Source organism: Moschus berezovskii, chromosome 2 (genome assembly GCF_049115385.1).
Source record: "Moschus berezovskii isolate FMDL1 chromosome 2, NW_MosBer_1.0, whole genome shotgun sequence".
NCBI lineage: Eukaryota > Metazoa > Chordata > Mammalia > Artiodactyla > Moschidae > Moschus > Moschus berezovskii.
The window spans coordinates 115,028,172-115,053,504 of NC_142461.1; the positions used below are offsets into that span (position 1 = coordinate 115,028,172).

The 25,333-nt window shown below is 39.0% G+C and overlaps 1 protein-coding gene across 2 annotated transcripts in view; it reads left to right on the forward strand.

Moving 5' to 3' along the window:
- Positions 1-262: 262 nt before the first annotated feature.
- The window catches only part of PDK1 (pyruvate dehydrogenase kinase 1), a 50,694-nt gene continuing 25,623 nt past the window's right edge, over positions 263-25,333 (forward strand). Inside the window, exons 1-8 of one of the 2 annotated variants that reach the window (XM_055397279.2) lie at positions 263-638; positions 2,393-2,534; positions 5,578-5,649; positions 8,307-8,491; positions 8,791-8,886; positions 9,886-9,963; positions 11,735-11,811; positions 13,614-13,712. In XM_055397279.2, coding sequence (XP_055253254.2) covers positions 437-638; positions 2,393-2,534; positions 5,578-5,649; positions 8,307-8,491; positions 8,791-8,886; positions 9,886-9,963; positions 11,735-11,811; positions 13,614-13,712 — 951 coding nt within the window. In that variant the 5' untranslated portion in view covers positions 263-436. The remainder of the gene's footprint in view (positions 639-2,392; positions 2,535-5,577; positions 5,650-8,306; positions 8,492-8,790; positions 8,887-9,885; positions 9,964-11,734; positions 11,812-13,613; positions 13,713-25,333) is intronic. The other variant, XM_055397278.2, reaches the window with a different exon arrangement.

Consider the following 25,333-nt stretch of genomic DNA (forward strand, 5'->3'; position numbering starts at 1 on the left):
CCAAAGGGCTTGTGCCTGGGCGCGCCACACCACGAGAGGCTCGAGAGGCTCGTGGCTGCCCGGCCTTCGGGAGAAACCCCGCCCCCCCGCTCTCCGGGCCCCGCCCCGCGGCGCGGGGGGCGGGACTTTGACTCGGGGGCGGTCCGCACGCGATGCCCGCCTCCTTCCCCTCCCCGGGCCCCGCCCCGCGGCGCGGGGGGCGGGACTTTGACTCGGGGGCGGTCCGCACGGGATCCCCGCCTGTCTCCCCGCCTCCTTCCTCTCCCCGGGCTCCGCCGCGGCGCGGAGGGCCGGGCTCCGGCAAGGGGGGCGGTGGCCGCGGCGGTGACAGCCGCTCCCCGCCCCCGAGGCCGCCACGTCCCTCACGTACCACCCGGCCGAACGGCGGAGCGGCGACCTGGCGCCAGGGGCTCCGGCTCCTCCGGCGCGGCTCGGCATGAGGCTAGCGCGGGTGCTTCGCGGAGCCACCTCGGCCGGCCCGGGCTCCGGGCTGCGCGCCGCCGGCCCCAGCGTCAGCCGCAGCCTCACCTCGGACTCGGGCTCCGGCCCGGCGCCCGAACGCGGCGTTCCCGGCCAAGTGGACTTCTACGCGCGCTTCTCGCCATCCCCGCTCTCCATGAAGCAGTTCCTGGACTTCGGTGAGTGCGGCCCGGGCTTCGGGCCTTCCTGCGCAACCCCAGCCGGGAGCTGCGGCTGCCAACCCGGGCCGGGCCCGGCCCGCGCGGGCGCCCGCTAGTCTCCGGCGCGCCCAGCTCCTCAACGTCTGCCCTCCGGCGCTTCGGGCGCCTCCTCCGGCCCTCGCGGACGGATCCCTCTGCTCAGGTACAGGCGTCCGCGCCCCCGAGAGATAACGGAGAGTGTGCCCTTTCCCCGTGTATTGTTGAAAAACAAGCCGAGGGCCCCAGCATCTTTGCAGCGCACGTGTGCACCTCCGCGCTCCCAGCCAGGCCCTTTCGAAAGAGCCCAGCCCGAGTGAGAGGCGAGTGTGCTGACACCCCCGGGAATCGCGTTCAGGTTCTGCAGAGTGCTGATAAATGCTCAGTTTTGCATAAGATGATTACATAAAAGTGGCGTGCTGCTAGGGGAAGCAGGTTCTGACTGGCCCGGTGTTTCATAGAATGTTTTCCTTGCCAGTGGCTTCAGAGTTGCCACCACCCGCACAATTCATTTCGTCAACAAGAGTCCGCAGCACGTGTAAAGTGCATGGGTACAGTATTCTGTGGGGTTTGTTTACCAAAGTGACTCTCCACTTTCCTCTTTCTCAGATGAGTGCTTCCTGGTTTTCTGTAGAAAAGATGCAGAGGAATTGCAAAGTCAGGCATTTAACTTTGACTTCTCATAGCAGGGCGCTAAGGTGAAATGGGAAAACTAATCAAGTCAAAACTTCGAATAGACAAGAGTTACCTTCTGCATTGTGAGTGCGGTTTGGTCACCAACGGATCACTAGTGGCTTGAAAGATAGCAGCGTAGTTAGCCACTTAATCTTAAACTACAGTATCGATTTTGTTTGGTTCAAAGCTCTTGGTTTTTGTTGTTACCTTAAAATGACCGTAGTGTTATTAAGAGGGTGAATTTGACCTCTTTCCCAAGCATGCCATTAAACTTCCACAGGAAAATGTTTTCTTTTAATACGATTATTCCTATTGATAATCTAGTTTTTGCTATGGTTGTCTCTTGCTAAAAGAGCAAATCAGTGAGTTTAAAATGCATCACTGAAATAACATGACTTTTTAGTTTAAATGGAACTGCTTGCCAAACGCGATTCTACAGCTGTTCTGCTTAGCATCTTGAGTAGGAGTGGAGGAAGGAGCAGATTGCTTTCCAGGAATCAGACAATTGAATAGAACCTACTGGGGGGAAGCTTGAAGATGATCGCAGAGCAGGCATTGGCAGCTTTTGCTTTCTGTTGCCCGAAAGACTCCTCTTCATTTACTCTTTGCTTATGGCAGTTAGTATAGTGGTTCTACCTGGACTCAATGAATCTTCTCATGAACATGTCAGAATTGCCACTGTTTCTTAGATAGGTTTTTCTCATAAACCTAAAGTTAGGAAACAAGTTTTTAAAATGATAGCAACAGGTTATATAGGATAGGCTTTTTACAGGTCCTACGTTAATCAGACTGTGCCTTGCTCAGACTTGCCTAGATTGTCTTAGTTCTAAGATGGGAGATGTGAATAATGGAGACAGGAAGATAACCTCACTGATGTTCTACAGAGTGGTTGGAAGTGGTTCAGAATGTCGCACAGCCCTAGAGACCGGACTGTCTTGTCCCTTGCTCCTCTTCTTGCCTTGTTATTATGGTGATGATATCATTTGCCAAATAACTCGGTCTGCATTTCTCTCTGCCTTGTGGCTTCCACTTACTGCCTTTCACACTGTATTTGGTTTCAGGATCTGTGAATGCTTGCGAAAAGACCTCATTTATGTTTCTGCGGCAAGAGTTGCCTGTGAGATTGGCAAATATAATGAAAGAAATAAGTCTTCTTCCAGATAATCTTCTCAGGACACCATCAGTTCAGTTGGTACAGAGCTGGTAAGATTCACTGTTCCTGTGTTTGCAATTTGAGCTGAGTTGTAGACTTTACCCAAAGTTCAGGCAGATACTTTGTTACTCTTCAGTGGTGTCTCAAGGTAGTAGCAGCATTCCTCCTCCTTTGTTTGGGTGTATCTGGGCTTATTACCTGAATCCTGGACTGTACTACTTTTTGGGTTTGAAAAAACAATCAGAAATGCACAGAAATACAGACACTATATTTGAGATTTCTGTTATTAAATCTCCAAGGATGTTATTTTGTAATGTAATAAAAATACCTACCATAAGTTGATAGCTAGAGATTTATATACTTTACCATTAATCCCTTCAATAACCCTGCCCAGTAGGCATCCATTTTACAGATGAAGAAATGGAGGTACCTCCAGATTAAGTCCTTTGCCTAAGGCAAAAACATTCATGGTAGAGCTGGGATTTAAACTCAGGTTTGTTTCTACTGAGAGTTGGACTGTGAAGAAAGCTGATCGCTGAAGAATTGATGCTTTTGAACTGAGGTGTTGGAGAAGACTCTTGAGAGTCCCTTGTACTGCAAGGAGATCCAACCAATCCATTCTAAAGGAGATCAATCCTGGGTGTTCATTGGAAGGACTGATGCTAAAGCTGAAACTCCAATACTTTGGCCACCTCATGCGACGAGTTGACTCACTGGAAAAGACTCTGATGCTGGGAAAGGTTGGGGACGGGAGGAGAAGGGGATGACCGAGAATGAGATGGCTGGATGGCATCACCGACTCTGTGGACATGAGTTTGAGTGAACTCCAGGAGTTGGTGATAGACAGGGGGCCTGGCGTGCTGTGATTCATGGGGTCACGGAGAGTCGGACATGACTAAGCGACTGAACTGAACTGACTGCTCTTTGTTGAAGTCAGATTAATAAAATGTGTTAAAGGGTATAAATATTTTTTATAAACTGAATTTATCATATTGAAGTATATCTTTATAAGTCACAAAAGTTAAAATATTTATTCTACCATTTAAAAACAATTAGAAGTTATTAGAATTGTGTAGAAACTATGATCTCCCTTCTAAAAATGACAGTAGAGCTATTAAGAGTGTGCATGCATATATGGCCACCTGTGTACAGCCTTTCTTGTTAATGTTATTAAGTGTTATTCTGTTAGCCACTATACATTTCAAACAAAAGAGTTTGCCAGAGTTCATTAGTTGCAAGGCATTTCCTAATTACGATTTATGGAGAGCCTAGCTTTCCTGTTGTAAGCATGATAATTACAGGAGAAGCTAATATAAACTTTTTAAAATAAGTGAAAGAAATATGACTGCTCCATAATTGATAATCAGATACTTTCCAGTCCAAAAATGGAATAGTTAGAAATGTGGCTTAAGTAAGAGGCCTTTGTTTAGGAACTCTGATACAAGGAGAACAGATAATTTTCTATGGAGGTTTATTCCTTTTTTAAAAAAAAAATCATTAAAAGTAGAATATGTTACATTTTTTAAGTATCTGTGCCTAACACATTGTAGATGTTGACAATTTAATGCCAAAAACTCTGCCTCTGTTCACTGGTGCTGAATTGAATCTTGAAGCCAGAGTTTTAGGTGAAGTAGAAAAGAATAGCTTTATTGCTTTGCCAGGCAAAGGAGGACACAGCAGGATCTTGCCCTGAAAAACTGTGTGTCCCAATCCAGGGATGTTTGGTGAGGAGTTTTATAGCAGTGGTTCAAGGAAGAGGTTGCTGATAATGATCAGGGTACATGCAGGGCCTAAAGGCCTTTAATCTGGCCTCAGGTGGTCTCCTGATGTGCTTCTTGAGATTATCAAACCTTCTGGAATGAAAAATGCTAATATCTTTCTTTTGTTGGGCGTTTTAGTGCTATAAAAGAATTCAAAGATGTGTATCTCTTGAGGTGAAACCAGACCCGACTCCAAGTCTGCACTGTTGTTTCTTGGCTGCTGCTCCCTTGTCTCTGCATCCTCTCTCTTCCCTGATTAGCACCTGTTTGAACCTGCCCTTTGGACCTTAAGGAAGGTCATGGAGACTGGAGTCTATTCCCTACAAGTATGAAATGGGAGACATGGAAAGGCTTCTGTGCCCAGGAACCCCACAGGGTCCTGCTTGGTTTCAGTATCTTCTGAATAAAAGCATAATTGTTCTTGTCAATGAAGAGTAAGGGTTAAGTCACAACAGCAGACTCAGAACCACTAGACTTTGAAATGCCTTGGCATACAGTAGGGCATATTGTTTGCCAGAAACAACTTTCCAAACCAACATGGAGATTTGCAGATTTTTAAAACACTTTCATTGCCCCTGGACGCCTACTAAAATATGGCAGCTGAAGGTCCAGCCAAAGCAGACCTTACACTGAAGAAGGTCATTGAATGGTAGGTGTTTTGGCTCTGGCCCTCCACTGCCATTGTGCTCTGCTGCATGACCATCAGAGAGTCATTTGACTTTCCTCATTTTGCTCCTTTACCAGGTGATTTGCTCCATTGTATTTTTAGGTAAATTAAAAACGTGCGTTTTTGTGTTTTCGTTCAGTTTTTTAGAAGAACCATGCGTTAGATTGTAGACTTTCAGTAAGCATCTGCTGACGGGACGTAACATCTAAAATTAAGGTTTTAAAACAAAGACATTTAAGTTAGATTTCAGTTAGACCAAGGTAAGCTGGCCTCCACATTTTACTGAGACGAAGACAAGTTAAGTCATTTGCCCAAGATCACATAATTGTTGGTGACAGACTCAGTTCCCATGACCATCAGTATATTTATACTGTGATGTACAGTGGTAATTTTAGGAAATTAAAAAACTACTTTGAGTAGAGAACTTTAAAAAAAGTAGAAAATTCTTAAATCAAATTTAACCTAAGCTTTCAGGAGAAAATGTACCTTCTAATTACTGTCAGGGACTTTGCTTGAATGTGAATGGGTATATAAATCCCTCTTCAACCATAATTTGCTAAAAATTAACAATAAAGAGTTGTTTAAAATGCCTCTTGATCATTTTCACAATATTGGACTTTCAAAATGTAAAAGAACAGCCTTACAAGGGATTGATTTACATTTTAGGTATATCCAGAGTCTTCAAGAGCTTCTTGAGTTCAAGGACAAAAGTGCTGAAGATGCTAAAACTATTTATGAGTAAGTACAGTTGTTTTGCCTTATTTGAACATCATATAAAACATCATCATATACTCTTTGGAACATCAGATAAAAATGTAAACGTAATGCTATTGGATCATTTTAGGGAAATTGATTAACTTTTGGTTTTTCGCTATTTTAGAACATATGATGGTATATGTGTCTGTCGCAGTCTATATAGGCCAGCCAGGTAACATAAATTCAGCAGTTGGACTGGGCATAAGAAAAGCTTCATATTTCTGTTCACTCTAGTGTAAAGAAAGATGCAGTTCAAATGTGGTGATCAGGGGAAATCTTGAAGTGGTCTCAGGGCCCCTTGGATGGTAGGAGACTGGTGAAGACTTGGTGACGAGTGCGTGCTTCTAAAGGACATCCTCTCAGCTCTACTGACCATTGCTGAGCAGAAACACTGCCCAGATCATGTGGGGTGTGTGTGTGTGTGTGTGTGTGTGTTGGGGGTGGGGGGCGGGTATAAGAAAAGCTGCAAGTCCTGTTATTTTTGTTTTTTAAGTTAGATTTAATTTTGAAAGATTGGAAACTAAACTTTGAACAAACACTGAAGGCCTGCAAGTCAAAAACTTGTCTCTAGTTTATGACCTGTGGTCTGCGAGACAATGTAAGTAATGTGACCTATTAATAATCAATATACCAGTACTAATAAGCCTCATAATCCCTAAGGCAAGTTACCTGCTTATTCCAGTGAATGTTGCTCAAAACTTAAAGACTGTCTCTGTTGTTGTCCTCCAAGTCCATTACACATTTTTTTTTTTACTGTCTTTAAAGGTGGTAGCAACATTTCACTTTTTAAACATGATTTTGGTCTGAAAATAACACCCAAGAATTTGCGTAAGTATGCAGCAAAATTTACACAGATGATGTCATTTACTCTTTAAAATGACTCTACTGAAATAATACTATCTGTGCAAAAAGAGATACTATCTGTGCACAGACAGTCTTAAAATAGCATTAGGCTTACATGGACTGCGAATGGATTTAGACCCATCCAGTCTTACTCAAAAGTAAACCTTATGCTGAAAAACCTTCCGAAAATAGTCATTCAGAGCTAAATTTTAAAAAAATGTGAGCAGCCAGGCAGAATAATGCTATTTTGGTTTTGACAAAAAGAGAGAGATGTGAAATAAATGATTAAGAAGTGACTAGAAATGATGATGGAGGAGGAAATGGCAACCCACTCCAATGTTCTTGCCTGGAGAATCCCGAGGACAGGGGAGCCTGGCGGGCTGCCGTCTATGGAGTCGGACACGACTGAAGCGACTTAGCAGCATAAATGATGAATTGTTTTCGAGGAGTTGTTTGTATTTTGGATTAACAGTTTGGTTTTGAAACTATTTACAAACTAGGAACTGCAAAAATATTTTGAGCAATGAGAGCATCATTGGAATAGGTTAACAGTAGTCAAGATGATGACTCTGAAGACTTTGAATGAGGAAGCAGTCATTTGGAAGTGTGAGTTCTGATGGCTATATTACAAGGTGGATTTTGTTACTTCACAACTAAGACTTTCCTATTTTATTTAGTTCTTTAAATTAGCAATGCAGTTCAGTTCACTTCAGTTGCTGAGTTGTGTCCGACTCTGTGACCCCATGGACTGCAGCACACCAGGCTTCCCTGTCTATCGCCAACTCCCAGAACTTGCTCAAACTCATGTCCATTGAGTCAGTGATGCCATCCAACCACTTATCCTCTGTCGTCCCCTTCTCCTCCTGCCTTCAATCTTTCCCAGCATCAGGGTCTTTTCCAGTGAGTTATTTCTTTGCATCAGGTGGCCAAAGTATTAGAGCTTCAGCTTTAGCATCAGTCCTTCCAAAGAATAGTCAGGACTGATTTCCTTTAGGATGGACTGATTGGATCTCCTTGCAGTCCCAGGGACTCTCAAGAGTCTTCTCCAACACCACAGTTCAAAAGCATTAATTCTTCAGCTCTCAGCTTTTTTTATGGTCCAGGTCTCACATCCATACATGACTACTGGATAAACCATAGTTTTGACTAGACAGACATCTGTTGGCAAAGCCATGAAGTAGTGTCTTGAAATGACAGAAATAGAAATGCTGGATGGTGTGAAGATTTTTCTTTGAACACACATTCACCTTTTCTTCTCCCATTTTTTTAAACTCATAGAATGGAATTAGAATTCCTTTCTACTTTTCTAAGTGGCCCTTTCTCTTTTGAACCTGGGGAATGGTTCCAAAACAGACAGCCTTTATTGGCTCATTCATCTTCATTCCTTACATAGCATGTGTTCCCTGGAAGCAAGTGCTCTGTCTTCTTTTACTCTGACTGTGCCTGGATCCCATCCTCATAGCAGGTGTTGAAATAATCTTAGTTGGTGATGGTTAAAGAAAACCCTTCGCATTTGTAAGATTGTGTTTTGTGGCAGCCTTACTTTTAGGAGTTCCAAGAAAATAATTAACGTTTCACAAGTTTTTTTTTTTGTTTTGGAGTTTCTTAACATCTCTATAGATATGGTATATTTTATGATCTAAAATATACTTAAATAATAGTGTAAGAAAACATGCCTTGATGCTTCTTTTACTGAATTAGGCATTTCTTATCTAGTATAATTGGCTAAATTTAGATTTTAGTATCACATTCACTTGCCAAAATATTTGGCTGTTTTGACAGACAGGTTTGTTTAGCTTTACAGACACTGTGATACGGATCAGGAACCGACACAATGACGTGATACCCACAATGGCTGAAGGTGTGGTTGAATACAAGGAGAGCTTCGGGGTGGATCCTGTCACCAGCCAGAATGTTCAGTATTTTTTGGATCGTTTCTACATGAGTCGAATTTCAATTAGAATGTTACTTAATCAGCACTGTAAGTGTCTGGAAGTCAAGAGAAGAAGCTAAATAATCTCTGTTGGTATATTTTACATTTATTTAGAAAACTTCCTTTTAGGGAGAACATTTAATTTTACTTTTTTTTTTGTTAAGGAAGGCAAATAGACTGCCATTGAAAGGAGGTTTTTAAATTTATGTTTAACATTATGTAAAATGTTTATGTTTTAAGGAAAATACTTGTTCTACTGTTTGGTACCAATTAGAGAAACAGTATTCAATCCAGACAGTGACATTATGTGTTTTAGCTTATTTTATTTGTTTTTTAATTTTTTATAGCTTTATTATTTGGTGGAAAAGGCAAAGGAAGCCTGTCTCATCGAAAACACGTTGGAAGTATAAATCCAAACTGCAATGTGGTTGAAGTTATTAAAGGTAAATACATTTCTCCTTTCAGAAAGAATGCCAAAATCAAAATTGTTGAGTGTTTTTTCTTGCTATTAAAACAGTTATTTGAATCATGAGATAAAATATAGCCCATGCATGGGTTTGAAAATGACTTTATAATGCTAATTGTGCACTGTGTATAGGATGCATGTTTTGTTGGTACCATGCTTTATTAGGCAAAAGGTGATGATTGTATGAGGGTATCTGTTTGACTTCAGAATACTTCCTTATTCCCTCCTTTCTAATTCCCTATATTGAAGCCATAATTCATAATGGTTTGGCCTGTATCTTGCCACAGCTTTTTTGGTTTGTACCATGTATGCTTGTGCACACATAATTGTTGGTCTTACATTGCTGTTTTTGGAACATGGGATACTTTGTGTGTTTTTTCATAAATTTACAAACATCGTGCCATGTGTAGTACCTGTGGATATACACCAGGTTTTTGAATGACTGTCAGGGATGTATCAGACTGTATTAATCCATACTCTTATTGATGCATATTTCTGTTGTTTCTATCACCAACAGTATTGCAGTAGACATCCTTATATATGTGCTGACGTTTGCTAGTATTTTAGAAGGCAGGATTTCTAGAATTAAAAATGTTTAAAATGCATTTAAAATTTTATAACTCCAAAAAGGTATCAAACAATGAATGAAAGTGAGTATTCCCTAAACCCTTACCAACTCTGAATTTTCATTACATGTATTGTAAATATTTTCTTCAATCTGCTGGTTTTCTTTTTACTTTGTTTATGGTGTCTTTTCCCATATAGATATTTGAAATTTTTTTTGTAATCATACCTGTCACTTTTTGCTTTAGGCTTTGTCATGTCATACTTTAAAAAGACCGTCCCCACCTAAGATTATTAAAGTATATTTTTTTCTGTAGAAAGCTTTAAAATTTCATTTGTCTGTATATTATTGCCATCTTCATGAAGCAGAAGTAAATTTATTTAATGACTTTTTTGTTTTGATTCGCACTAGATGGCTATGAAAATGCTAGGCGTCTGTGTGATTTGTATTATATTAACTCTCCCGAACTAGAACTTGAAGAACTAAATGGTAAGCCTGATGCCTTTTCCTTAATGATTAGTGTTATGATTACCTGAGAAGGAATGATAAGAAGTTAAATCTGTTTTAATATAAAACAACTTCTTTATTGGATATGAAAGCTGAGGGAGAGAAATCATGTTAAAAATATTTTATTTATATGTGTGTACGTATATATGTATATTTTTTAATTTAGTTGGATTTTTTCTGAAAGACATTTTGCCTTTTTCTTTCCAATTTTCATTATTTTAATTGATAATATTGATTATTTGCATATTTTTTATTTCCTGGTTAGTCACAGAAAAAAGTGATCCTTCCCCAGTGGCTCAGACGGTAAAGAATCTGCCTGCAATGCAGGAGAACTGGGTTTGACCCCTGGGTTGGGAAGACCCCTTGGAGAAGGGAATGGCTACCCACTCCAGTAGTATTGCCTGGAGAATTCCATGGACAGAGGAGCCTGAGCCTGGTGGGCTACAGTCCATGGGGTCGCAAAGAGTCGGAGACGACTGAGCGACCAATGCTTTCAAGAAAATTACATCTGACTTTTATATGTACTTCACTAATATAAGGTTTACCCTTTAAGATTTCTACTTCCTGTGTTGTAAACCGATTTTTTATTGTCGAGGAAGTATAAAGACTGGAGATGTAAAAGAAGAAAGAAAGATGTCCATCTGTTGGAGACTCTGATTATCTCTGATGGTCTTCTTTTGGACACAAAAGGTTTAGATGCCTCGGAAGGAGACTGATGAGTCTCTCTCTGTTTTCCCTGGAGGTAGGGTAGTTAGATAGAGGGAGACATTACTTCAGTTAAAATGACCCTGAAAGAAGAATAAAATTAAATAGGCTTCTGCTGAGTTGTATTCTGGAACTTAGAGTGGGAGGGCAGTGGAAGAAGTTGCCCCATTGAAAATAGAGTTGCCTGGTTTTTCTAAAGCCGTAATAGTACATTCAGTGAATAAGAACCACAAGGCACAAGTGATAGTTTGGGAACCTGAACTGCTGTGGGCAGTTTCCAGATGTACCATCTGTGTTTCCGAGAGCCAGTTTATTCATTGGAGAGTCCAGCTTAGTGGCTGAATGAGAATTCTGAGGTATGGAGACTCTTACTCCTTTACTGAAAATTCTGGTTTGCTTATTATCTGTTCTCTACCCCCAACTGGGCTCCTATTACATGTTTGAATGTGGAATTAGTGGCCCTTGATAGGTCAGTGCTAGAGAATCCCAGGGAGAGGGGAGCCTGGTGGGCTTCCGTCTATGGGGTCACACAGAGTCGGACACGACTGAAGTGACTTAGCAACAGCAGCAGCAGCTCAAAGTTTCTGTTTGAGTCTATATGCACAGAAATGCCCAAAATAAAACAAAGTATCCCACCTGGGTGAAACAATTAAAGAATGGCTTTTTAAAGAAAGAATGTGTTTATGTGAGTTGGACCATGGAATTTAAAGACTTTAACACTTCTTTTTGGAAGGAAAAAATTCTGACTGTAAGACTGAGTGTCTTAAACAGACTCAACCATCATAGTCAAGAATGGGAAGATGGGTTGGTAGATGGTTATGCAGGATTGCAAGAGTGACTGCAGGACTCATGTTGTCACAGGCAGGTATAAATTGTGTGAGCCTGGCATTCAAACACAGATACAGTAAAGAACTGGTGTAGCCCTTCTCCCCCAAGTAGTACTATCCTCCATAGTAAATGTTTTCTTTTCAGCACTACACAATATATTCTTTAAAATGCTTTAAGCACATCTCTCTGTACTTTCATATTTTTCTCTTCTGCTCTGTAGCAAAATCACCAGGACATCCAATACAAGTGGTTTATGTACCATCCCATCTCTATCACATGGTGTTTGAACTTTTCAAGGTTTGTAACATAGTATTACATCACCTTTATCAGCCCTTTCCTAAGGTTAGGAATCTGCTTTGAAAGTTTAAATACTCTACCAGGTTTTCCTCAGTTTCATTAAAAGATGCCCTTTGGTGTTCGGCGTCATGGCGCATCAGTGGAGATAAGCTGTTGGTCAACACTGATGCCCTCAGTGTAGTGGTAAGCTCAGACCTGGGCTTCAGAAAGACCTGGATTTGAATTCCAATTCTGCCGCCTAAGATGTGTGTGACCTTGTGCAAGTCCCTCAACCCCAAGCCTCAGTTTCCTCCTCTGTCAAACAAGGATAATATTATTATCCAGGTTGTTACAAAGATTAAGAATAACATCCTAAATGTTTTGTACAATGGCAGCACATTATAGGTGTTTGATACAATTTTATTTGTATTTTTACAAAGCAGAATGTTTAGAAGAATAATTCTCCACCCCTAAAGCACCACAGTCCCACTGTCATATGCATTGTTGTATGCATTTTTTTGGAGAAAGTCACTTACATTGACTTATGTGACCTCTGCTGTTGTATTTGCTCTTTACAACAAATTTTGAAAACTAAATACAGTTGTGCTAGTAATGTTGAGAGTACGTTTTTTTCTCAGCAGCATACCAAAGACAGTTGCTGGTAGACAGGAAAGTGGGTGATGAGGAGTATGGGTCCACGTGGCTGAAAATATTACCCTGCATCAAGCCTGTAGTCTCTCAGTGTGGTTACCATGTCTTCAGCCAGGAGCAGGTGGAAGAGACAAGAGGTGGCTTTCAGCCTGATCATGACCAAAGAAAAATACACTCAAACAGAAAAGCTGGCTGACTGTCTTAGAACAGCAAAGATTGAAAAATGTTCTTGGTTCTAAGACAGCAAGAATGTATCTAATAGCTTACAAAAATCTTTCTACCAAAGTGGTTAAATGAATAAACAATTTGCACTTAAAGGATTAAAGGTATTTTTTTCCTTGAAATTTCAGTCACCTAAAGATCTCATTCCCTATGATACTTAATAAAAGAACTATTACTATATTATGTAACAGACTTTATATTATGTCAGTAATAATGGCTTCCATCTGAAACCTGATCTTAAATGGCCATCAGTAGAGATGACAGAATCTCTTCCTCGGGGGACTCTGTCCTGATTGGTGTTCCAGGGCTACATACTCCAAGTGCAGTCCAGTCTTTTGCCTTTTAAACTGTATCTAGTCTTAGCAGTTCCTGCTTCAATGCTACATGTCATGTTATTGCTTAGTGCTTATGCTCTGTTGACATTGTGTACCCTGTATCCTTTAGAAATTGGTCAAAACTGTTTTACTGTGTAAATAAATATTCTAGTTTCCAATTAGTAGTAAATTAGTTTTATTTCTACATCATAATAAGACTTGCTGTTAGTACTAAATGAAAAAATCCCTTTTTCTTAAAGCAATTTATGACAATTAAAATGGTTCTTTAAAATAGAGATGAGACTGTTTTCAAAAATAAGGTTCGCCCATAATCTACCAAATTATAAAAATATTTGGGTAGAATTTTCTGCTTTCATATAAAGCTAATTAAAAATGTTGAGATTCTGATTTTAGAAAACATGCAGAATTTAGTTGGGATTTTTACCTACCAAGTCCTCCAAAACTGACTTATTTTTTAGAAGTAGTTCTTTAAATTTAGTTATGAATTATGATTCTTAGGCATGTTTTCATTAAATTTTTAAAAATTATCAAGGAGCATATATATACTTGAAAATTGTACTTAGTTTCTCTCTTTCTTTAAAGTTGTATTTTTAATGTAACCCTTATGTATTTCAGAATGCAATGAGAGCAACGATGGAGCATCATGCTGACAAAGGTGTTTATCCGCCTATTCAGGTCCATGTCACACTGGGTAAAGAGGATTTGACTGTGAAGGTAAGTGCTGTTTTTTTAAATTTTTAAAAATTAATGTACAGACATGTACATGTTTTCCAGAAGATGTAATTTATTCTTAGGAGAAAGAAACCCTGTTCCTTATAGATAGTAAGCACATCATTTCATTTATCTGTCAGGTTATGAAATTTTCCCTTGAGTCTGTTTCTGTTCTGACCCTTCATCCAGATGATTCAGGTTAAAGTAAACCCTGGAGACAGATGGTTTTGCAGAATCATGTCTGTCCAGTTTGATATCTACTTTGATAAGTAAAATCTAAAATATTTGGGTATTTACAGTATTATGTAGATAGTACATAATTTCGGAGAAGGCAATGGCAAGCCATTCCAGTACTCTTGCCTAGAAAATCCCATGGATGGTTAAGCCTGGTAGGCTGCAGTCCGTGGGGTCGCTAAGAGTCAGACACAACTGAATGACTTCACTTTCACTTTTCACTTTCACACACTGGAGGAGGAAATGGCAACCCACTCCAGTGTTCTTGCCTGGAGAATCCCAGGGACGGGGGAGCCTGGTGGGCTTCCGTCTATGGGGTCACACAGAGTCGGACACGACTGAAGTGACTTAGCAGCAGCAGCAGCAGCAGTACATAATTTCTCCTTTTTAAACAATGCTGTTAAATCTGCTTTTAAGTGTTTGATTTTCCTAACAGCTCTTCAGTAAGGGGCAAAGGTAATTTTATTCTCAAGTTTACAGAAACTAGACACAGTGATTAGCTCATTATTAGATAGCCAATAAATAACACAGGACAGGATGTCAGTCCTTTGACCCCTGTTAAGTTTCTGAGTCATGTCCAACTCTCTGTGATGCCGTGGACTCCTGCACGCTAGTCTCCTTTGTCCTCCATTATCTCCCTGAGTTTGCTCAAATTCATGTTCATTGACCCTAGTCCCAGGCCTTTTCTACTACATTTTTTTAGATACCTCAGTTTCTTAGAGTATGATGATGTTTCTTTTTTTTAAATAATCATTTTAAATTTTGTATTGAATTAATAAATGCAGAGAGATGAAAATGAAATATGTCAGTTCCTTGCCACTTGCAGGTCACTACTCAGAGACAGTCTTTTTTGCTATTTCTTTTAGTATTGCTGTAGTTGAAAGACATTTTCTAATATTGCTGTTTATGAAATTAAAATTTTTTAAACGGCAATTATTGGCTTTTGGTTATGGTAGCTGAGGAGTACACTCTCTTAGAGCATCTCCCCTCTCAGTTGCCTAGCCTAAGTTGCCATTTTCCCAGTATTTAAGTTCATACGTGGAATTCCAGACTATAAATAATCATCTTTCAGAGACTTTGAAGATATCTAGTGTTCTTTTTTTAAATACACAATTCAGTGGTTTTTACTGTGTTCACAAGGTTGTGTAACCATCCGTTCTGTTCCATTCCGTCGCTCAGTCGTGTCCAACTCTTTGCGACCCCGTGGACTGTAGCCTACCAGGCTTCTCCGTCCATGGGATTCTCCAGGCAAGAATACTGGAGTGGGTTACCATTTCCTTCTCCAGGGGATCTTCCCGACGCAGGGATCGAACCCGGGTCTCCTGCATTGGAGGCAGACGCTTTAACCTCTGAGCCACCAGGGAAGCCCTGTGTAACCATACCACTGTTTAATTTCAGAACGTTTTCCTCACTCCCAAGAAAAAAAAAACAGTGCTCATTAACAGTCACTCCTCATTGCTCCCTCTCCCCACCCTTTGGCAACCACTAATCCATTTTCTGTGTACGGACTTCTCTATTTTGGACACTTTATAAAAATTCAGTCATACAATATGCAGTCTTTTGTGACTGACGTCTTCCACTCAATATAATGTTATAGCATGTATCCATTCATTTTTTTTGTTATTATAAATAATGCTGCCACTTGTGTATGAGTGAATATTGGTTTTCGGGTCTCTTATGTATATACCTAAAAGCTGAATTGTCTATAGGTAACTCTGTTTAACTTCTGAGGCATACCAAACTCATTTTAAAAGTGACTGTACCATTTTACATTTCCATCAGTAATGAATGAAGGTAGCAATATTTCACATCCTTACCAACATTTGTTATTGTCAGTCTTTTTGATTATAGCCATTCTATTAGATTATAGCCTCTAATTCTAATATCTCATGGTATTTTTTTTAAGTGTCAATTAAGATCCTTTGCTCAGTTTTTAAGTAGGTTGTCTTAAGAGTTTTCTTCATTTGTTTATTTTCTGTTGTTGATACTAGTCCCTGATGAGATATATGATTTGCCAGTGTTCTTCCATTCTGTGGCTTACCTTTTCACTTTCTTGAGTGTTCTTTGAAACACAAAGGTTTTAATTTTGAAGAATTTTAACTATTCTGTTTTTTTTTCTCATTTATCGCTTGTGCTTTTAGTGTCATATGTAGGAAGCCATTGCCTAATTCAAAAGTCACAATAATAAATGCCTTTGTTTCTAAGAGTTTTAAAGTTTCATTTCTTACATTTAAGTCTTTGATCCATTTTGAGTTAATTTTTGTAAATGATTTGAAGTAGGGAATCCAGTTTCATTCGTTGTCCCAGTACCGTTTGTAAAAAGACTATTTTTTCTCATTCAGATTTTCTTCCCATCGTTGTCAAAATTTAATTGCTTATAAATGTATAGGTTTACTTCTGGATTCTCAATCTATTCCATTGGTCTGCATATCTCTCCTTAAGAACATTTTGATTATTATTTCTTGATTGTAAATTTTGAAATTGGCAAATGTGATTCCTCAAACTTTGTTGTTCTCTTTCAACGTTTTTTGGCTATTGTGGGTTCCATACATTTTCATAAGAATTTTAGTATCAGTGTGTCAGTTTCTGCAAAAAAAATCAGCTTGAGTTTTTATGGGGATCAAGTTCAATGTTTAAATCAAGTAACTCTTCCAGTTCATGAACAACAGGATGTCTTTCCACTTATTTAAATCTTTTTTTCAACAATGTTTTCTGATTTTCAGTGAACAAGTCTTACACTTTATCTGTTAAGTTTGTTCTTAGATATTTCATTCTTTTTGGGGCTTTTTAAGTGGAATTATTTTCTTAATTTAATTTTTGGATTATATATTGCCAGTATATAGGAATATAATTGATTTTTGTGTATTGATCTTGTATCTTGCAACCTTGCCAAAGTCATTTATAAGTTCTTATAATATTTTTTGTGACCGCCTTAGGATTTTCTCTACACAAGATCATGTCATCTGCAAATGGAGATAATTTTACTTCTTCCTTTCCAATCTGATTGTTTTTTCCTTGCCTAATTGGTGTGGCTAGAACCTCTAGTACAATGCTGAATAGAACTGGTATCTTTTTCTTTTGCTGATCTTAGGAGAACTTTGAGTCTTTTTTTTCTTCTTCCATGTTTATTCTTGTTGTTCAGTCACTAAATCATGTCCAACTCTTTGATATAATGGGGTATTTTTTTTATTATGCCGTTAAGAACAAACATTTATTTACTTATTCAACTGAATTCATTAAGTATTTGATCTGGGCTTAATAACCCTCTCAGTTACTTATTTATTCCCTGGCTTTTGGCATATTTTAGACACTACCCTCATAGCAGAAAACGAAAAATAACTAAAGAATCTCTTGATGAGAGTGAAAGAGGAGAGTGAAAAAGTTGGCGTAAAACTCAACGTTCTGAAACTAAGATCATGGGCATCTGGTCCCATCACTTCAAGGCAGATAGATGGGGAAACAATGGAAACAGTAAGAGAGTTTATTTTGGGGGGCTCCAAAATCACTGCAGATGGTGACTGCAACCATGAAATTAAGACCCTTGCTCCTTGAAAGAAAATGTATGACCAACAGCAGAGACATTACTTTGCCAACAAAGGTCCGTCTAGTCAAAGCTATGGTTTTTCCAGTAGTCATATATAGATGTGAGAGTTGGACTATAAAGAAAGCTGAGCACCGAAGAACTGATGCTTTTGAACTGTGGTGTTGGAGAAGACTCTTGAGAGTCCCTTGGACAGCACGGAGATCCAACCAGTCCATCCTAAAGGAAATCAGTCCTGAATATTCATTGGAAGGACTGATGCTGAAGCTGAAACTTCATACTTTGGCCACCTGATGTGAAGAACTAATTCATGGGAAAGGCCCTGATGCTAGAAAAGATTGAAGGCAGGAGGAGAGGAGAATGATAGAGGATGAGATGGTTGGATGGCATCACCGACTTAATGGACATGAGTTTGAGTAAACTCCAGGAATTGGTGATGGACAGGAAATCCTGGTGTGCTGCAGTTTTTGGGGTCGCAAAGAGTCGGATACAACTGAGCAACTGAACTGAACTGATGCATACAACTAGGGCTTCCCAGCTGGCATTAGTACAAAGAACTTGCCTGCCAGTGCATGAGACTGAGACTCCCATTTGATCCCTGGGCAGGGAGGATCCCCTGGAGGAGGAAATGACAACCCGCTCCTGTATTCTTGCCTGGAAAATTCCATGGACAAAGGAGCCTGGATGGTACAGTCTATGAGGTCGCAAAGAGCTGGACGCAACTGAATGACTGAACACACAGCACATACTTACAAGTTAAGTTTTCTACTTTAAAAGTGAAAGCTGTCAGTCTTTCATCATGAAGTGTGATATTAGCTGTGGGTTTTTCATAAATACTGTTCATCAGGTTGAGAAAGCTTACTTTCATTCCTAGTTTGTTAAGTATATGTTGTGAAACTGGATTCCCTGGCTCAGTGGTAAAGAATCCGCCTGCCAATGCAGGAGACATGAGTTTGATCTGTGGGTAGGCAGATCTCCTGGACGAGGAAATGGCAACCCACTCCAGTATTCTCGCTGGGAAATACCATGGACAGAGGAGCCTGGTGGGCTACAATCCATGGGGTCACAAAAGAGTCAGGCAGGACTTAGTGACTAAACAACAACTACAACAGTATCATGAGAGGATGTTGGATATTATCAAATGCCTTCTCTGGGTAGATTGAGATGATTATGTGGTGTTTGTTTTCAAGTCTACCAGTTGGTGTATTAGAATGATTGGTTTTGTGTGTGGAACCAACCGTGCATTTTCGGGATAGGCCTCACTTTTTACATTTGTTTGAGGATTTTTACATTGATATTCATAAGGGATATTTATCAGTATGTAGTTTCTTGTGATATCTTTGTCTGCTTTTTTTTTAATGCTTTAAACAAGATTCAACATCTTTTATTTACATATTTATGACATACATTAATGGTCTTACCCAATTAACTAAATCTAATAACAGTGGTGACAATGGAACATAAAGACAATTCCAAATTTTAGATTGAAATACATGTTCACTACTGAAACATACGATCAAACAAGCAGCCATTATAAAGCTATAGACTGTATGTCAATCCACTTAAAACTGAAAGTCAGCCATACAGCTACCGAAACCATGGGAAATGTGCAAATGCAAATATTACATATGCAGGTATAGCACATGCATGGCATCACATTTATTTTTCTTTGAAGCCACTTAAAGTAAATTGGAATAAGCATTTTAATAACATATATACATCAAGGCACATTCTTTTCTTGTGCTTTAGGAATGATTTACATGTGATTGGCTTATATCTTAATTTTACACCTTATATTAACTTATTCTAATACTTAGAAGTTTAATTTTAACAATTATAACTTGAGTGGTAGTTTCCCAAGAGAGAAATGTGATATCTCCCCATGGTTATTTTGAAAAATGAGAAAATTAGATAGCTTACAGAGGTGGGAATTTAAAAATCAAACACACAAATTAATTTTTCAGGCAACTTTTAAATAGAATTTACTTTTAACAATTTGGTGGGCCATAATCAATTAAGTAGTATAATATAATGAGGGTTGAACTGAAGAATTTTCAATATCCTGAAATTACTTGACAATCATATGGTATCCACAGGACTGCTGTAGATATCTATATTGCTATCCTATTTCTAAACTGCAGTTTTTTAACAAAATTGAACAATTAAACATGATACAAAAGCTGCAAACAACCAAACCTAGTTTTAACCTTTTTCCCCCCATTTATTTTCTTGTTATCAAGGAGAAATTTCCCATCAACAGAGATTATTAACAGTGTTCTTTGCTCATGGTCAATTTACTTGCCTTGAAGGTTAGCATAGTAAGGCTTAATAGGCATTTCATGCATTTGAATTGCATTTGAAAAATTAGCTATTCATTTAAGGGTTCCCCATACAGATTAAGTACACTGTACAAACTTGATTACAACATGTAACTCATTAAGTGCTTTACAACAGAATAAAGAATCCCTGACTTTATAAAGGGATAAAATAAATAGTAAGTCAAGAATCACAGATGTGAAGCATTTAAAAAAATGTAATATACCTATGCATCCTACTAAAATGTTTTATATTAGAATTTTTAATCCATAAACAGGGCAAATGAAATCACAGAACCTCTATGTTTTGAGAATAAAAGAGAAAAGCCAATTAGTACAGCCTGTTAAATTCAAAGTATATATAATCAAGTCAAAATGCAAATAAAACTGTACGGTTTTTAATTTAGTACAGTTCTTTTTAAACATTAATTCATAAAAAGTATACCATGATAATCCACTGCCACCAAATAGATTTGTTTTCAATTTGTTTACAGTAAATGGACTTTTCTACAGAACCATTAGCTAGACAAATCGTTATATGTTAAAACACCACCAAATAGCCCAGAGCCTGGACATACAAACTCCAGGCAGACAGTCATACAGTATTGTAAACAAATGTTCTGTGAGTTCAATATACGTGAGACGTCACTTCTTTTTATCTCTATTACTACATTCATTCTGTTTCTGAAATATGTGCCACCTCTACTTCAACAGTTTGAATAGCTTCTGTGACTTCAGTTGTCTGCTCTTGATATCAGGTAATACTGGCCTTCCTGAATAAATTGAGAAGTACTCCTTCCTTGTCTGTATGTTAGAAGGTTTTGAAGGATTTGTATTGATTCTTTTTTTTTTTGGTATTGATTCTTTAAATGTTTGGTAGAATCCACCACTGAAGCATCCCAAATGGCCTGTTCTTTTCTTTGTGAGAAGAGTTTTGGTTACCAATTCAATCTCTTCATTTGTTATACATCTATTTGGATTTTCTATTTCTTTCTGAGTTACTTTCTGTAGTTTGTCTAAGGATTTGTCCATTTCACCTAGGTTTTCTTATTTATTGGTATACAGTTGTTCATGGTTTGCCATCATAATCCCTTTTATTTTCTGTAATTTTGGTAGATGTTGTTCAGTCGCCAAGTCATGTCTGACTCTTCATGACCCCATGAACTGCAGCATGCCAGGCTTCCTTGTCCCTCATCATCTCCTGGAGTATGCCCAAGTTCATGTCCATTGAGTCAGTGATGCTATCCTACCATCTCATCCTCTGTTACCCTCTTCTCTTCCTGCCTTCAGTCTTTTCCAGCATCAGGGTCTTTTCCGAGTCAGCTGTTTACATCAGGTGGGCAAAGATTTGGAGCTTCAGCTTCAGCATCAGTCCTTCCAATGAATATTCAGGGTTGATTTCCTTTAAGATTGACTGGTTTGATCTCCATGCTTTCCAAGGGACTCTCAAGAGTCTTCTCTAGCACCACAATTCAAAAACATCAATTCATCAGCACTCTACCTTCTTTATTGTCCAGTTCTCACATCCATACATGACTACTGGAAAGACCATAGCCTTGACTCTATGGACCTTTGTCAGCAGTGATATCTTTGCTTTTTAATACACTGTCTAGGTTTCTCATAGCTTTCCTGTTTGGAAGGAATTATCTTCTAATTTCATGGCTACAGTCACCATCCACAGTGAATTTAGAGCCCAAGAAGAGGAAATCAGTCACTGCTTCCACCTTTTCCCCTTTTATTTGCTGTGAAGTGATGGGACCAGATGCCATGATCTTCAGTTCAGTTCAGTTCAGTCGCTCAGTTGTGTCTGACTCTGCGACCCCATGGACTGCAGCACGCCGTGCCTCTTTGTCCATCACCAACTCCCGGAGTTTACTCAGACTCAGGCCCATTGAGTTGGTGATGCCACCCAGCCAACTCATCCTCTGTCATCCCCTTCTCCTCCTGCCTTCAATCTTTCCCAGCATCAGGATCTTTTCAAATGAGTCAGCTCTTCGCATCAGGTGGCCAAAGTATTGGAATTTCAGCTTCAACATCAGTCCTTCCAGTGAATATTCAGGACTGATTTCCTTTAGGGTATGCTGGTTGGATCTCTTTGCAATCCAAGGGACTCTCAAGAGTCTTCTCCAATACCACAGTCACATGCATGGGATCTTTTGAGGGAGGCCATGATCTTAGATTTTTTTAATATTGAGTTTTAAGCTGGCTTTTTCACTCTCCTCCTTCACCCTCATCTAGAGACTCTTTAGTTCCTCTTCGCTTTCTGCCATTAGAGTGGTATCATCTGCATATCTGAGGTTGTTGATATTTCTCTTGGCAGTCTTGATTCCAGTTTGTAACTCATCCAGCTCAGCGTTTCGCATAATATGCTCTGTGTATAAGTTAAGCAAACGGTGACAACAAACAGCTTTGTGATACTCCTTTCTCAATCCTGAACCAGTCAGTTGTTCCATGTCCAGTTCTAATTTACACTTCTTGACCTGTATACAGGTTTCTCAAGAATCAGGTAAGGTGGTCTGGTATTCTCATTTCTTTAAGAGTTTTCCACAATTTGTTATGATCCACACAGTCAAAGGCTTTAGCACAGTCAATGAAACATAGGTAGATGTTTTTCTGGAATTCCCTTGCTTTTTCTACGATCTAGCGAATGTTTGATCTCTGGTTCCTCTGCCTCTTTTAAACCCAACTCAATCATCTGGAAGTGCTTGTTTCATGTAATGCTGAAGCCTAGCTTGGTGGATTTTGAGCCTAACCTTATTAGCATGGGGGGCTTCTTTGGTGGCTCAGATGGTAAAGAATCTGCCTGCAATGCAGGAGACCCAGGTTTGCTCCCTAGTTCAGGAAGATCCCCTGGAGAAGGGCATGGCAACCCATTCCAGTATTCTTGCCTGGAGAATTCCAAGCCTGATGGACTACAATTGATTTGGTCTCAAAGAGTCAGACATGACTGAGCAACTAACACACACTTACTAGCATGGGAGATGAGTACAACTGTCTGGTGTTGAACATTTTTTAGTACTGCCCTTCTTGAGAAATGGGATGAGCATTGACCTTTTCCAGCTCTGTGGCCACTGCTGGGTTTTCCAAATTTGCTGACACACTGAGTACAGCAGTTTAATAGCATCATAATTTAGGATTTTAAATAGCTGTGCTGGAATTCCATCACGTCCACTAACTTTATTGGCAGCAGTGCCTCCCTAAGGCCCACTTGACTTCACACTCCAGTATGTCTGACCCTGAGTGAGAGACTGCACTGTCGTGGTTATCCGGATCATTAAGAACTTTTTTATACGTTGTTTTGTGTATTCTTTCCCTCTTTTCTTGATCTCTTCTGCTTCTATTAGGTCTTTACAGTTTCTGGCCTTTACTGTGCCCATCTTTGGATGAAATGTTCCTTTGATATTTCCAGTTTTATTGAGGAGGTCTCTAGTTTTACCCTTTCTGTTGTTTTCCTCTGTTTCTTTGCATTGTTCATTGAAGCAGGCCCTGTTGTCTCTCCCTGTTGTCTCTCCTGCTGTCCTCTGGAACTCTGCATTTAGTTGGGTGTACCTTTCCCTTTCTTCCTTGATTTTCGTTTCTCTTCTTTCCTCAGCTATTTGTTTAGCCTCCTCAGACAACCGCTTTGCCTCCTTGCATTTCTTTTTATTTGGAAAGTTTTGTTTGCTGCCTCCTGTAGATTGGTAGTACTGTCCCCAGATTGATTCCTGATTTTGCAAATTTGAGCCTTCTTCCTTGTGGCTCAGATGGTAACAAATCCGCCTGCAATGCAGAAGACCTGGGTTCAGTCCCTAGGTCAGGAAGATCCCCTGGAGAAGGGAATGGCAACCCACTCCAGTATTCTTGCCTGGAGAATTCCATGGACAGAGGAACCTGGTGGACCTATAGTCCATGAGGTCGCGCAGAGTCGTGTACAACTGAGCGACTAACACACACACATACACACCCTTATTTTTGATTAGCTGAACTAAAATTTTGTCAATTTTGTTAATGTTTTCAAAAAGCCCCCTTTGTTTCATTGAATTTTTCTCTGTTCTTTTTCTCTTCTTGATATCATTAATTTTACCTTTATTATTTTCTTCTTTTTGTCTGCTTTGTAGTTTACTCTTTTTTAGTATTGTAAGTTGGAAATTTAAGTTGACGATTTGAGTCATTTTACAGCTATAAACTTCCCTTTAGCACCGTGTTTTCTCTATCCCATAAATTGTTTATGTAGTGTTTTTGTTTTTATTCGTCTCAAAGTACTTTCTGATCTCCTTGTGATCTCTTCTTGATGAACTCATTGATTGTTTAGGAGTGTATGTTTAGTTTCTACATTATGTGCCAGTGCTCCACACTTTGTTATTGAGTTCCAGTTTCATTTCACTGTGGCAGAAATACAGTTTGTATGAATTCAGTCCTTTTACATTTATTAAGACTGATTTTATGGCTTAACATATGGTTTATCCTGGAGAATGTTCCATGTGTACTTGAGAAAAATGTGTATTTTGTTGTTGTTGGATGGAGTGTTCTATACATAGCTATTAGGCCTAGTTGGTTTGGTGTTGTTCAGATCTTCTGTTTCCTTGTTTATCTTCTAATTGGTACACCCATAATTTAAAGTGGGGTATTGACATTTCTAACTATTAGTGTTGAATTTCTACTTCTCCCTATAATTCTGTCAGTTTTTGCTTTGCATATTTTGGAGCTCAGTTGTTAAGTGTATGCATGTTTATAATTTTATATTTTCTTGACATATTGAACTCTTATCCTTGTAAAATGTCTTTCCTTATTTTTACCAACAACTTTTGTCTTCAGGTATATTCTGTCTGATAACCATCTCAACTCTCTTTTGATTTCTGGTTTCATGGTGTCTATTTTTCCATATTTTTCCTTTGAACCTTTTTGTGTCATTGAATCTAAAGTGTGTTTCTTGTAAACATATGGTTTAATCATCTTTTAATCCATCCTGCCAATATCCTCCTTTTAAATGTCCAAGTAACATACATTTAACATAATTATTGTTAGTCTAGAATTTACATTTTGCCATTTTGTCTTTTTTTGTTTGTATATCTCATGTCTTTTTTGGTCCTTTATTTTACCATGACTGCTACTCTTTTTGGTTAGAATAATATTTCCTAGTATATCATTTTAATTTCCTCTTGTTTTCAAATTACATTTGAATTATTTTCTCAGTAGTTGTCCTGAGATTATAATTAGCATGTTAATTTATAACAGTCTAGTTGAGATTATATACTAACAGTTTCAATAGAATACACAGACTCTGATCCTAGATAGGTCTGTTCCCTCACCCTCCCCATCACTGGGTTGTTATTGTCATATAACATATATCATTATACATTGTATGCTCATCTACACAGGTTTATAATTATTGCCCTATAGAATTTATCTTTTAATTAATACTGGAGAAAAAAGTTATGAACAAAAAAATACACTTAGACTATTCTTTATATTTATCTGTGTGGTTACCTTTCCTGGTGTTCTTTATTTATTCATGTGGATTTGCTTTACTGTCTAGTATTCTTTCATTTTAGGCT